This window comes from Podarcis vaucheri, assembly GCF_965113315.1.
Source record: "Podarcis vaucheri genome assembly, chromosome: 6".
Taxonomy (NCBI): Eukaryota; Metazoa; Chordata; class Lepidosauria; order Squamata; family Lacertidae; genus Podarcis; species Podarcis vaucheri.
In genome coordinates, this window is record NC_138764.1 from 102,393,257 (window position 1) to 102,408,691 (window position 15,435).

Sequence of the window (15,435 nt, forward strand, 5' to 3'; positions counted from 1 at the left end):
CTGTCACATGGAGAGTGTCTGCCTTGGAAGCAAAAGGTTCAATCCCTGCTAGCATCTCTGTGAGGAGTTACTCCTGCTCAAAATCCTGCACAGCTGCTGCCAGTCCATGTAGACAGCATGGAGCTGCATGGACCAACGGTCTGATTTGTTACAAGCTCTGTGTTTTTAAATGGTTGCAGTAAACCCATCTTATTTCCCCAGTGCCGCCGATATATACATCCGCGAGTATTTCCACGATTACGTGACATCCGGGCACCCCGAGGCTGTCCCGTTAAGGGTCATGTACATCAAACGTAATATCAATATGAGAGACCACACCGTGAACCTCTACTGCTGCTTCTCCCAGAACCGAGACTCCTTCCGCCTCCCCACAAAGGAAGAACTGGATCGGCACAGGATCATCATCACCACTGCCATGCAGTCCCGGGAGCTTGGGCTGACCCCTGGCTATTTCAGCCACATCCTGATCGACGAAGCTGCCCAGATGCTGGAGTGCGAAGCCCTAGTCCCCCTCTCCCTGGCCACCTTCGAGACCCGCATCATCCTCGCGGGGGACCACATGCAGACGACCCCCAAACTCTTCTGCCTGCAGGCCGGGGAGCAGTCGGCCGACCACACGCTCCTGAACCGCCTCTTCCAGTACTACCAGAAGGAGAAGCACGAAGTGGCCTTGAAGAGCAGGATCATCTTCAACGAGAACTACCGCTCCGCGGCGAGCATCATCGACTTCGTCTCCAGGCACTTCTACGTTGGGAAAGGGGACGCCATCCGCGCCATGGGGAACATCCCTCCGCACCCCGAGTTCCACCCGCTCATGTTCTGCCATGTCGCCGGTTCCGCCGAGTGGGATGCCTCCATCAGCTCCTGGCGCAACGCCTCCGAGATCGGGCAGGTAGTGGAGAAGGTGGAGGAGATGGCCCAGAGGTGGCCAGATCAATGGGGAGAGCGGGACTTCAGGAGGATATGCGTGGTCTCTTATGGGAACCAGGTGCGTCATGAGGGTTACTGCGTGGTTGGGACTGTGCGTAATCAGTCATACTAACAGGCTAGAAAACAGTTTCTATCCGTGGGCTGCTAGGCTGCTGAACGGAAAATAATATAGTGCAACTGAGTTTTGGGGTTGGTGTGTTGTGCGGCAAGCACACAGAGTGCAAAAGGATTGAGTGTTTGTGTGTAGGGGGGAGGCTTGGTTAATTTCATTGTACACAGGTTGTACATTGACAATAAAGGTATTACAGTGGTACCTCTGGTTGCGAATGGGATCCCTTCTGGAGGCCCATTCGCAATCTGAAAGAGATGCAACCCCCATCTGTGTGGGTCACGACTTGCCGCTTCTGCGCATGTGTGTGACATCCTTTTTCGCATCTGCACATGTGCGAGCGGCAAAACCCGGAGGTAATTCTTTCCAGTACTTCCGGGTTGCCACGGGATGCAACCTGAAAATGCTCAACCTGAAGCAAACGTAACATGAGGTATGACTGTATTATTATTATTATTATTATTATTATTATTATTATTATTATTATTATTATTATTATTTATTATGTGCTCAGTGACAGGAGGAGGGACATTTATTATTATTATAATTTTTTATTCAGTTTTACATATAACATTTACACCAGACATACCCAACTTTTGGCCCTCCAGAAGTTTTCGCCTACAACTCCCATGATCCCTAGCTAACAGGACCAGTGGTCAGGGATGATGGGAACTTTATTGCCTGGTCACCAAGACATTTAAAAAAACCAAAAAATGCTTGCTTTATAAGCCAGGAGGTTTGTATGCAGCAAGACCAAAGCTAAAGCTCTCCAAAGCCAAATCTTGCAAGCATGCAAAATAACCACATGCAAAATAAATTGGGAAAATATTGCAGGTGAGAGGAAAGTTCCATCCTACCCAACAGTAGCCAGCAAGATGAGGATAACTATCCCAAACATCGATATGGAGACTGCTAATTACAAGTGCTCCTGTTAAGACCTTTTTATTTGCCCAAGCCTATTCTCTCTTTTAAAAAATAATATTTATTGAGAGTTTAAGATTACAGAAAAAAATGAGAAAAAAAGAGAAAAAATAAATTAAACAATACAAGTCAATACATATTGAAAAGGAATAAAAGAACAAAACACACAATACATCAAAACCAAAAACAAAAGCAAAAAATCTTTAAAAAACAAATCCAATATTTCCATATCTTTATCTTTCATTAACTTGTTTCATCGACCTCCTCACACCTCCCTTTTTTGTATTCTAGTTATTAATTATTTCAGCAAATCCTTTCCATCTTTCACTATTTTCTGTCATTTAATTGTCTTAATTTATTTTAACCTTATCTTACCATAAAGAACCCTAAAACTTATTTGTACATAACTCCTTATAACATTTCTACAAAAGCCATATAGTTTCATTCCAACATTTTCCTAAGACTCATTAATTTTACAATATTTCTCTAAATAAATTTTTAAAAATTCTTCCAATCTTCATCCACCGTCTCTTCTCCCTGGTCTCGGGTTCTGTCAGTCCTTTCTTTTTTTTTCATGCATAATTTTTATTAATTTGCGTAGTACAAAATACAAAATACAGAAAAAGATTCAATTCTCATTTTCACAGGCTTTTGGTATGACTTCCTTCAACCTTTCCACAAATCATCCGTTATAATTGTCAGTCCTTTCTATCCATTCCATCTAGTCCATCAACCTGGTGATCTTCTATCCGAGGCTCTTAACTCTTTTCCATGTCCCTTCTTCATATTTATACCTGCACTTTACTTTGTCTCCTGCTGATCTTGTTCTTAATTCCTTTGTCACTGAGGAGTAGATCTCGGGGAGACTCCAACCTAACAATGTCTTTATCCCTTCTCGACAGATCAGCCCATTCTCCATAAACAGAACTAAAATCCAAAGGATATTTCAGAACATGTTTCAAAATCCCTCCAAAGTTAAAGTCCCCCGCCACTCCAATCTCCCCCTGACCCAAAACCAGATCCCAAAAGCCAGAACATCCCTGCCATAAGGGGATTTTTCCAACTTTCCTTCTCCAATCCAAGCGGGACTCCATCTCTCCAAATCTGGCTTTCTCCAGATTTGGTCTTCAAAAACAACAGCTTATGTTCATACAAGGCTGAGGCTCTCTCCACTTGTATTACTTGAGGTTCAACAACAACCTCCTCCTTTGTCTTTTCCACAGCTTGCCATGTCAAAGCAGATTCCTGGGTCGGTTCCTGAGTAGTTTCTGTATAAGTATTCACTTTTTGTCCCAAATCAATCCTTTTTTGTCCAAAATTGTCAATGCTAGTAGTCATCACATCCATCTTCTCATGAAGCTGTTCCAATAAGGCACTTGTTTTACAAAAAGCAATCACTAAGGCTTCTTCTGTCCACATTCTTGTCCAAGGTCAATGCCTAGTTCTCACAGTCTTTAATCTTCAGCTGGAGAATTCCCCAACTCCACTCCTGCAACAGTTTCAAAAACTCCCTCTAGGGGAAACAATTTCTATTTGTATCCGTCCTTTTAAAAGCAGGTCCAGCAACAAAGTTAACAAAGTTAATTTCGATTTTCAGATATTTTGCTCCTTTTAAGTGCAAAAGGAAACATTGGAATCAATATGTTTCTCTTATTTAACTATCTGTCAACATACGTTTTATTCACAGTCAATGAAATCTCCCAAAACATCGTATTCACAGTCAATGAACTTTCCCAAAACATCGGTCTTCCTGGCAGCCCCTACCCAGGTTCGAAACGGTGGTAATTTATCTTTCTTCACTCTCTCCCCCTCTCCACTCTTTCCCCCTCTTCTCCTGCTTCCAAGGGTGGTTTAGTAATTTTAACCGATGGAGATTTAATCCTTTACAGAAGACTTTCCAGACTTTAGCTTGCAATGTCTTTGCTTCAATCTATTTACAAAAGCGGAAGGCGGACTTCCTGTTTGGAACCTTCCCGCTTCGGTGCCAAATTAAAGATGTTTAGTAATCCAATTTTCCGTTCTACTCACGGGTAGTTGTTTAAAGTCCAATTGTCCACAGGAAAAAGTCAGCGCTCTCCAGCAACAGCAATGCGGCTTCACTTCGTGAAAAAAGCAGTCAATTCGAAGCACTGCGCCGCTCACCCCACGTCACTCCGGATCCCCGCGAGTAGGGGAGGCGCAAAAGGTGCCAGCCGAATCCCACGTCCACAGGCTTCTCCCGCGTGTGGTTTTTAATGGGTCTCCGCCTCGCCGTGGCGGTCCAGACCCTAATTTCCACAAAGCGGATTCCTCCCGATCAGAGGAAATCCGGAAGTCTCTGCCCAAGCCTATTCTCAACAACATTTTAATTATTGCCCACTGATTCTCTTTGGGCATTGTCCTGTTATTTTAACTGTGATTATGTTCTGTGTTGCATGTTTAATTTTGCTTCCCTGTGCATTGCTCTGATACTTTACTGTGCGATCGGTTTAGAACTCCTTTGAAGCAATAAATCAGTAGCAAACATTGCCAACTCCCCACTCTCTTGACATGCTTCCAACAGCTACATGAGAGGCAGAAATGCAGCAGGACCCGCAATGGCAAAAAATGTACATCCCTCATGCAAGGGAGCCTTGCTGCAGAAGGACGCCACCAGCCTTGTTAAAGCCACCTGCCTGTTGGTGAACTGACCGGCTCCTCTTTATTTTCACCAGGTGAATGTAATAAGACAGGAGCTGAGGAAGAAGCGGCTGGGGGACGTGGTGGTGGAGGGCTACGAGAATCTGCCAGGTTGGTACTTGCCCAGCTGCCAGGTGTGCTTGAAGCCAAAGAAGGGAACCACAGCTTATGAGAAATAAGGACGCTATCCCATAACCCTTTCCAAGCAGCCACTCCCTGCCACAGGCCAGAGCTCAGTGACAGAGCACCCTTTCGCCACTGCCTGTCAATGTAGCTAAATGGACCACTGACCTGACTTGGTCTAAGGCAACTTCCTATGGTCCTAGGTCTTAGCTTGGTTACAGAGAATCCCATTTTGCATGTCCCAGATTAAAACCCTGGTTGGTGCCTTCAAGTAGGGCTGGAGCAGCTTCCATCCCCCGCCAGAAACCCTGGAGAGCCACTGCCAGTTAGAGTAGACATCACTGAGCTATGTGAACCCAATGTTCTCGATCCAGCTAAGTCCTGCTGAAATCAGTGGAAATCCTGTGAGTAGGGCTTAGTTGCGATATAAGTCTAGGTTGCATTGGACTTGGTTGGATCGAATTATATGTTTCAGACCACCTCTCAGTTCCCACCTTTAGCCTTTCCCTCCATGATCAGATTGTGGCAAATCTGGATCCCGTTTGAGGGACTCTTTACTGTATCTACGTCTGCTTCATGGTCTCCATTTGGAAGCCGCAACCCTTTCCATTTCCTTGCAATTCTGTCTTGTTTTTAAAACAGGGAGGGAGTTCCGCGTTATCATCATCAGCACCGTTCACACCAGGGAGAGCCTCTGCCACGTCAACTGCTCCCACCTGGAATTCTTCAACGATGCTCGGATGCTGAACACCATCATGACGAGGGCCCAGTCCCAGGTCGTTGTCGTGGGGGACGCAGTGGCTTTGTGTTCCTTCGGGCAGTGCAGCAAAGTCTGGAAAGGCTTTCTCAAGGAGTGCATTGACAAGAAGACCGTGACTCCTGAGACCTTGACGCTGGAGGAGATAAGGCAGGCGGTGTGTGACCGGGCCAGCTGGAACAGGGGGAGCCCCCAGCTTGAGGAAGACGGCAGCGACACCGAATCCTGGCTGTCGGATGCAGAGAGCTTGAACGTCGACGACCCCATATTGCAGGAGCTCCTGGATGAGAGCAAAGACATGGTGGTGACGGTCTCCGACGAAGGGCTGATGAACGTGAAGTCCGAGGTGGCCACCGTCCAAAGCAGCAGGCAGGAGTACGTCAGCTTCCACCTGCAAACCATGAAGGAGTGTCTACGCATGAACCCGAACATGTACAAGCGATGCGAGCTCATCAAGGAGAAATACGACCGAGCGTCTGCCTTCACTCTGGACGACGTCCCTCCCTTGAACATCCACATCAAAGGCCGGGTTCACTGTGGGATGGGCTTCACGGGGGACCAGGTCTTGGTGGAGATCCTGCAGCCCAGCCCAGGGAAGGCCACGGGTGAGGGAAGTCTCCGTGGGAAAGTGGTGGGGGTTCTGAAGAAGGCTGACCGGGACCGCATCTTCACCTGCATGATGGACGAGTTCGATCCCCGCGTCATGGTCCCCATTGACCAGACCGTCACCAAAATCTTCGTCCCAGGGCTGAGAGATGAACCCAATGTCATTCCCATCCGCAGGGTGGATCAAGGGGGCAAGATCAAGCTGAAGACCTGCAAGAAGATAACCCAAGAACTGAGGAGGAACTGCCTCTTTGTGGTCCAAGTCCTGAATTGGCGGAACGGCTTTTACTTCCCCTTAGGGATTATTACGGAGGTTCTTCCTCTGGCTAAGACCCTAGAGGAAGGGTTGCGTATCCTTGACACAGAATACTGCCTCAGGAGCAAACACCCACCCTCAGTGAACAAAGAGGTGGCCACAATCTCCTCTGGCAAGCTCTCTCTTACAAAGGGTAGCCGGAAAGACCTTCGGGCTTACCTCACCTTCACCGTTGACCCCCCAGGTGCAAGGGATCTGGACGATGCCATCAGTGTCCGAGACCTGGGTGACAAATATGAGATAGGGGTCCATATTGCCGACGTCGCTTCTGTGATCCCCAAAGGCTGCGCTCTCGATACGGAAGCGAAGAACCGGGGAGCCACCTATTACGCTCCCGGGAAGGAGCCGGTTTGCATGCTCCCGCCTCAGCTAAGCCAAGACCTCTGTAGTCTCCTGCCACAGAAAGATAGGCCTGTGATCTCTCTCTTCGTCACGGTGGATAAGAAGACGGACCAGATGGCGAATGTCTCCTTTGCTGTGTCCACAATCTGCTCAGACCGGCAGCTGACCTATGAGGAGGCAGAGGGTATCATCAAGAACAGCTACAAGGCAGAGGCGCCATCCCTACGCTTTGATACCCTGGAGGATTGTGTTGCGGTTGCGTACCACTTCTCCCGCGTACATCGGCTGTCCCGGCTTCATGAAGACTGTTATTATGATCAACTGGACGAGGAATGCCCTCTGGGCCAGAGGTGTTCCCACCAGATGGTTGAGGAGTTCATGATCATGTTCAACAGTTCCGTGGGCGAGTTCCTCACCAACAGGGCTTCCACCAGAGATCGAACCCCTCTGCGCTGCCAGGTGGAGCCCAACCCACAACAGATGGCTCAGATGAGGGACAAATACCGCGATATAATTCCTCTGTCCACCCACCTCTCCCATCATCTGGGAGCTGCAGCCAGAGGGGTCCACGTGGAGACCAGCGGGAAATTTACCCTCCTGACTTCATTGTGGGACCACCTCAAGTCAGCTGCCGATGCTTGCGATGTCCCCAAGATGCTTGACCTTATTACGACGGACGACATCCATCCCAAGCTGGCCCCGGCGAACATGGAGTTCCGGAAGCTTCTGTCCCGCTCCTTTTTCCTTCGCTCCAATTCGTCTCCTCAGTCCAAAGTGGGCCACTATTCCTTGCACGTGGACTCTTACACCTGGGCGACTTCCCCCATCCGACGCTACATGGACCTGATCCTCCAGCGCCACATCCTGTCTGTGATTTTAAAGAAGCCAGTGCAGTACTCCTCAGAGGACATTGAGTTCCTCTGCCACGATTTCAACAGGAAAAACAGCATGGCGAATGCCTATGAGAAGAAGGCCCACTCGCTGGAGATGGCGACTCAGCTGAAGCAACAAGCCCAGCAGAAGGTTTCCTTTGTGATGTGCGTGGAAGGGATGGCCAAGAACTTCAGAATCATGTTTCCTCTGAACAAGGAGACCCTTCGAGACCCTCACCTTGTCAACTACAGAGCTCTTCAGCTGGTGGCACAACCGGCCTTCATCGAGGAACGGAGCAGCGTGAGGCTGATGTGGAAGAAGAGGATCTACTCCGTGGTGACCTCAAAGGAGTGCACTCCAAAGTCACCAGTGCTGTGGGACAAGAGTGTCTCCCTCTTCAACGTGCAGGCCTGGCGCAACATCCTCGCAGCTGTCAGGAGCAAAGATTATGAGGAGATGATCTCCCTGGTTGAGAAGGGCCACAGCACGCAGCTGAGGACCATGGGCCGGATGGAGAGAAGCAAGTGCTCACACTACGTAGAACTGTCCCTGGAACTCAGCGCCGGAGATGTTTTGTGCCTCCAGCTCACCACTGATATCCAGCGGGGCTTCCTGGTGCCGTCTTTGCAGCTGTGGACTGTGGTCCCAGGCTTCGACGTATGTCTGCAGCACTCTGAGAGGCCCATCGACTGCTTCTCCAAATACGCCACTCTGGCCTCCAAGGATGTTTACAAGGATGCCTCCGATTATCGCAAGGTGTGGCTGCCCATCTCCGACATGGAAGCCGCCTCGTGCGCCGTGGCAGAAAACGACTCCATCGTCTTGCACGACGTCAAGATCTCCTGGGAGAAGCAGAGGTCAAAGAAAGGACACCTCCTGGGGACGTTCTCCTTGACCAAGGAGTTCATGAAGGAGTGCGCCATTGAAGTACACTTGAGCCACTGCTACCTCTGCGTCCGCCTCTCGGGCCTGAAAGCTGATGGGGCCCAGGATGATGCAGACACCCTCAGCCGCGGCCTCCAGCAGCTCAGCTTGACCAAGGGAAGCGCTGAAGCTGGCAAATTCACCATCGACCCTGCTACGTACACCTGGGTGGCCCACGGGCGGACCAATGAGTTTGATGACAATGAGAAATCTGACCAGCGAGGGGCAACGATGGTGCGTTTCAGCATCCACTTTATGTCCATGGAAAAGATCCCGGTGGAGGTCACCCAGGAGACGTCAAGGTTCACCGTGGAGCTGATTCCAAAGTTGCTGCCTGATATGTAAGTCCATTGCTCCGAACCATTTTGGTTGTTCTACAGTTGAGTTTCAAGAACTTTTATCATTGCGGGTCATATGGACAGGCAACAGTTCACAATGTAATAATAATAATAATAATAATAATAATATTATACCCCGCCCTCCCCAGCCAAGACTGGGCTCAGGGTGGCTAACAACCAATAATAAAAACAAGTTGATTGAAATACAACTTAAAAAACAAGATTAAAATACAAAATGCAGCCTCATCACAGGAGGAGAAAGGAAAAAAGAAAGAGGGGGAGGGAATCAGACTGATTCTAAGCCAAAGGCCAGGCTGAACAACTCTGTCTTACAGGCCCTGCAGAAAGAAATCGGATCCCACAGGGCCCTGGTCTCATGAGACAGAGCGTTCCACCAGGCTGGAGCCAGTGTTGAGAAGGCCCTGGCTCTGGTTGAGGCTAATCTGACTTCCTCAGGGCCCGGGACCTCTAGGGTGTTGCTATTTATGGACCTTGAGGCTCTCCGTGGGGCATACTGGGAGAGGCGGTCCCGTAGGTACGAGGGTCCTAGGCCGTGAAGGGCTTTAAAGGTCAAAAGCAGCACCTTAAATCTGACCCTCTACTCCACCGGGAGCCAGTGCAGCTGGAAAAGCACTGGGTAAATATGCTCCCATGGCAGGGACCCCGTGAGGAGCCTCGCTGCAGCAGTCTTTGCTAACCTGGTGCTGTCCAGTTGTTTACAACTCCCGTCAGCCCCAGCCGAGCTGATGGGAGTTGTAGTCCAAAATGTGGGGTGGGCACTAGGTCAGCAAAGGGCACAGCTTGCCAGTATTGGGCACAACTGTTTTGCAGCAAAGGCAGGAGAGTGCAGTTTCTTTTCTTATTTTTTATTTTTTTTATTTCAATGCAAAATTATAACAAAAAAACAAACATTGAATCCAAAATAATACCATGCAAACAAGAAAAAAAGAAGAAAACAGAACACACAAAAAAGAACAAAAAAAACACACACATCTACAAATAAAACCATATCATCATTCTAATCTAATCTAATTACATACATATACACATATTGACTTCCTTTGTTCTAAGACCTCAAAATTTTTGCTCTTAGTAAATTGTGTCTAATGTAGATTACTTCCATCATTGTAGTTTTTTACACCATTTTTCTTTTTCTTTAACCCTGTAAAGCATCATTCATTACATACCGATATACTTACTCCAGAACAATGTTTTTTCATATACTCTTTAGCACATCCCCATTCTTTTAATAATTTCTGGTCTGATTGTCCCCTTATGAATGCTGTGAGTCTTGCCAGATTTATATATTCACAAAATTTAATTTGCCATTCTTTCATTGATGGAATTTCTCTCCCTTTCCAATTTTTTTTGCTATAAGAGAGTGCAGTTTCCATGGTGGTGCTTCCTCGCCGTCACTGCCATGGTGAGTAGCGGTGCTGTCACAGCTGGAAGTCCAGCAGAACAGCAAGGCCCCACCTCACATATGGGCACCAATGACCATGAAGCAAAATCTCCCCACTTTGAGACATTTCCACCACATATGGTGATTGTTCCTTCTTTCTCTTTATGCAAAAGCAACACTGGCCCTCTCCTGCTATACTTCCAAGGCCATTCTATGGCTATTTTAACACAGGGAGAGTTTGGCACAAGGGAGGATCTCAGTTTTATTGGCACTTAAAGCCAGACCTAACAAATCAGCAGTTTCCAGAACAGTTTGAGAACTGCCAGCTTTCAAAATTTACACTTTCCCTAATTGTGCAATGCTGTTTTCCAGCAAAGTAGCGCGTGCATGAGAAGGGCATACGTTGGTGAAGGTAACATTCTTGAATGCATGCTCTTAGAGAAAATACGTTTGCAGAAAGGTGCCTTTTATGCAAAAATTGCACACACAAATGTGTATATCTGGAGAAATTCACACTAAATTGCTGGTGTATTTTCACGAAGAGCTCTTTTAAAATCACACACTGACGCAGGGAATGCGAGGAACCAAATAATAATAATAATAATAATAATAATAATAATAATAATATATTAATAATTTATTATTTATACCCCGCCCATCTGGCTGAGTTTCCCCAGCCACTCTGGGCGGCTCCCAATCAAGTGTTAAAAACAATACAGCGTTAAATATTAAACACTTCCCTGAACAGGGCTGCCTTCAGATGTATTTTAAAGATAGGATAGCTGCTTATTTCCTTCATATCTGAAGGGAGGGCATTCCACAGGGTGGGTGCCACTACCAAGAAGGCCCTCTGTCTGGTTCCCTGTAACCTCACTTCTCGCAATGAGGGAACCGCCAGAAGGCCCTTGGCACTGGATCTCAGTGTCCGGGCAGAACAATGGGGGTAGAGACGCTCCTTCAGGTATACAATACAAGTACAGTACAAGATTAGAAAAATGACAAACCGAGAAATCAGCACATTCTCCCACCCCTAGCTGGAACCTTTCCAGACTCTCCACTTCCTTTTCCCCCTTTTTTTTCTTCCATGCCATCCTTCTTCTCATTGGCTTTAACCTCACACAACATTTCTTCCTTTTCCTGCAGCCGGAAGGAGACCGCCATTTGGAAACTGGAGCACGCGACTGAGCTTGCTCAGCAAATTGCCCTCGGCAAGGAAATCTCTGAAAAACGTAAGTGGAAGCAAACTATAGTGTTTTATAACAACCATAATAGGCTTTGATGCTCCAAAAGCAACCATGATTTGGATTGTACATTATTTCAACATTGTATATTTACATTGTTCTAACCTGCCCAGGGATTTTTATGTTGAAGTTTGCATAAGAAATCTAATCCAATATTGTCACTCTCTATATTTTCCAATAATTAACTAGGGTTGATTGAGTCACGTGCCTTTTAACCGATTGACCAGTTGATTATCTACACAAATGAGTTTGCATATCGCCAGAACCTTCATACTGGTTGTTATTTTGAGATGCTCAAAATAATAATAATCTTTAACGCTTTTGTTAGGGCTTGCAAGATTCAAGGTGCAATTGCATGCACGCTGATCAGGATTTTGCTGTCAATTTGAGGCTTCAACTCGGAACTAGGGGTGGGGGACAAATTTGCTCAGAGTGGGAGAATTTCTTCCTGGGGATTCAAGTACAGAGGCTTACACCCATTTCGCAGTTGGTCAGACTTTATTTTGTAACGCATTACAGGACAAAGCCCAAAGGGTTTAAAGAGTCCACTCCTGCTCTATACCAGGGTCTCCCGCTGTTTTTGGACTACAGTTCCCACCATCCCAGACCACTGGTCCTGCTAGCTAGGGATGATGGGAGTTGTAGTCCAAAAACAGTGGGAGACCCAAGTTTGGGAAACCCTGCTCTATGCCTGCTTGATGACTTTTTGCAGTTCCACCACCTTCAACAGTAATATATCACATTATATTGCACCTTGTAATATAATGTAATAATGCACTGAATAACATTCAAAGCCCTCAAGATTCATACTTTAGTGTTGAGTGATACTTTAGGGAGAAGTGATACCATTTAAATGTGAAATTTTCACGCGTTTTTTAAAATCAGAAAACGAAAAGTTTAGCAGATTTATGACTGAGCGCAGGCGAAAATGATGCAATTGATGTTTTGGATGTGTGTTTTACATTGTCGTTGTTGTTTTGAAAATACACAGCAGTGAGGCAGTCTAAGTTCTGGGCACTCAAAAGCTTTGATCTTCCTGGAAGCGTCCGGAAACTCAACCCGAGCCAGAACCGTGCCATTTCAGAGGCTTTGAGAAAGCCTTTCACACTCATCCAAGGCCCGCCAGGTGAGTTGACAGCATGGAGGGGGGTGCTTAGTTGATTCTTGGTGGGGTGGGGGTTGGGGTGTCACTGATATTAAATCTGCCCCAACTGTTCCATGACTTTATTTATACATATCTCATTAAAAAATCCCATTAGAAGTTCAGTAGAACCAGCGCCAAGTCAGGGATATCTCAACTGGTAGCTCAGTTGGTAAAGCATGGGACTTTTCATCTGAAAGAGTGGTGCGTTCCAGCTCCATGTTGGGCAAAAGATTCCATCATTGCAGGCGGTTAGACTAGATGACCCTTGTTTTCCCTTCCAACTCTATGATTTGGTAACGGCATGCCCCTCACTGCTATTTCCCATCCTCCTTGTCCAGGGACTGGCAAGACCGTGGTTGGTGTCCATATCGTCTACTGGTTCCATCAGCTGAATCTGGAAGAAAAAGGGAAGGGTCCAACTCTGGATGCTGAAGAAGCAAAGAGCCACATCATGTACTGTGGGCCGTCAAACAAATCCGTCGATGTTGTTTCTGGTAATGGTCTTTGTTGAGTAAAGAAGATCCATTCTTACATCATGGAGAGGCAGTCAAAGTGGAGATTGTCTGGGGTGTAAAATTGGTTGGGCTGTTCCCGTCACAGCTGTGCTCCATCCCTCTGCTAAGACCTCTCTGTCATTGAAAGTCTGCTCAATATTGATCCAGGGTAGATTCCAATGTATAGTTAGCAGAGTAACAACTTAAACACGTTGCAGGATTCCCCCCAAAATAGACCAGAGGCAATTAATATTTAATCCAGCAGAGCTTTGCTGCTACTGAAGGCAAATGAGCGTAATGGTCACAAATCCAATACATTCAGGATTGGCACTGTCCATAAGAAATCCAGTTGCAGCAGACTTAAACTTAAAATAAAATAAGACTAAACCTTAACACTATATACAGAACACCACACCAGAAGGAAGAGAGACAGAAAGAGAAAGTGAAACCCATGCTCCTTCTGGCCTCTTATTAATGTCAGCATTATTATAGTCATCTCTTATTGACAGAAGAGATAACAGAATCATTTTACACCAGCTATACTCAGCTTCTCTGAAGGAATAACCCAAACATCATGAACCTTCTGCTTGTTTCTTTCACACATAGAAGCTTCCAGAACCCTCTTGAATTAAATAGAATTGGAAAGATCTCTTCACATCAGATCAATACTTTCTGCACTAACTGACACCCTTCTGCTACTTCCTGAATGCCTTTAAATCCCCTGTAATTCTCTCTACCTGTCTGAAACGTCACTTTTCAGGATGTGACCTGCGGTGAGGTGGAACTTCTTGAAGAGTGTCGACCCGATAGTCAATCCCAAATAAACGTTATTGAACAAGCAGGGAATAGCAAAAAGAAAGAAAAAAGTGTTTAAAACAAATAATGCGAAGTTTAATAAACTTGGATTGTTGTTGTTAATAATAATAGGTCCCACTGAGACTCAAAAGGGGCTTACACAACTTCAAACACTACAGATAAAATACAATAAGCCAAAAAAAAATAAAAGAGAATCATTAAAAATTATTAAACTGTAATAAAATAAAAATATTTAAAAGCAAATCTATTAAGTTACAGATAATAGAAACGATAAAAACGGCACTGTTAAAAGGAGATTCTTTAAAACTACAATCTTCACCTGCCAACAGAAAGACAGCAAGGAGGGAGAGTCCTTTAAAAAATTGTCTGGTGTCTGCTCTGCATAAGACACTCTCCCTGAACTCCAGGGTGGAGCAGTAGTTTGCTGCCTGTCCTGCTCCTAATAATAATAATAATAATAATAATACTGTTAAGAATAATAATATTGTCAATGTACAACCTGTATGGGATGTGGGTGGCGCTGTGGGGTAAACCACAGAGCCTAGGACTTGCCGACCAGAAGGTTGGCGGTTCGAATCCCCACGACAGGGTGAGCTCCTGTTGCTCGGTCCCAGCTCCTGCCAACCTAGCAGTTTGAAAGCATGTCAAAGTGCAAGTAGATAAATAGGTACCGCTCCGGCGGGAAGGTAAACGGTGTTTCTGTGCGCTGCTCTGGTTCGCCAGAAGCGGCTAAGTCATGCTGGCCACATGAAGCTGTACGCCGGCTCCCTCGGCCAGTAAAACGAGATGAGCGCCGCAACCCCAGAGTCATCCGCGACTGGACCTAATGGTTAGGGGTCCCTTTACCTTTACAACCTGTGTACAATGAAATTAACCCAATAATAATAATAATAATAATAATAATAATAATTTATTATTTGTACCCCGCCCATCTGGCTGGGTTTCCCCAGCCACTCTGGGCGGCTTCCACAGAAACCAAAAAACACTAAAATATCATACATTAAAAGCTTCCCTGAATAGGGCCGCCTTAAGATGTCTTCTGAATGTCAGGTAGTTGTCCATCACCTTGACATCCGATGGGAGGGCATTCCACAGGGCGGGCGCCACCACCGAAAAGGCCCTCTGCCTGGTTCCCTGTAGCTTCGCTTCTCGCAATGAGGGAACCGCCAGAAGGCCCTCGGCGCTGGACCTCAGTGTCCGGGCAGAACGATGGGGGTGGAGACGCTCCTTCAGGTATACTGGGCCGAAGCCATTTAGGGCTTTAAAGGTCAGCACCAGCACTTTGAATTGTGCTCGGAAACGTACTGGGAGCCAATGTAGGTCTTTCAAGGCCGGTGTTATGTGGTCTCGGCGGCCGCCCCCAGTCACCAGTCTAGATGCCGCATTCTGGATTAGCTGTAGTTTCCTATGCCCTAAATGGATCCCCACTCCTCAGTCAAGC

At 46.5% G+C, this 15,435-nt stretch overlaps 1 protein-coding gene and 1 long non-coding RNA gene across 3 annotated transcripts in view; both read left to right on the forward strand.

Annotated features, from left to right (window-relative positions):
* The window catches only part of HELZ2 (helicase with zinc finger 2), a 51,630-nt gene that overhangs the window by 24,135 nt on the left and 12,060 nt on the right, over window positions 1-15,435 (forward strand). The window contains exons 7-13 of one of the 2 annotated variants that reach the window (XM_082225742.1): window positions 202-988; window positions 3,681-3,728; window positions 4,654-4,729; window positions 5,384-8,900; window positions 11,443-11,528; window positions 12,532-12,666; window positions 13,023-13,178. In XM_082225742.1, coding sequence (XP_082081868.1) covers window positions 202-988; window positions 3,681-3,728; window positions 4,654-4,729; window positions 5,384-8,900; window positions 11,443-11,528; window positions 12,532-12,666; window positions 13,023-13,178 — 4,805 coding nt within the window. The remainder of the gene's footprint in view (window positions 1-201; window positions 989-3,680; window positions 3,729-4,653; window positions 4,730-5,383; window positions 8,901-11,442; window positions 11,529-12,531; window positions 12,667-13,022; window positions 13,179-15,435) is intronic. The other variant, XM_082225743.1, reaches the window with a different exon arrangement.
* The window catches only part of LOC309534407, a 200,081-nt gene that overhangs the window by 21,279 nt on the left and 163,367 nt on the right, over window positions 1-15,435 (forward strand). The window lies entirely within an intron of this gene.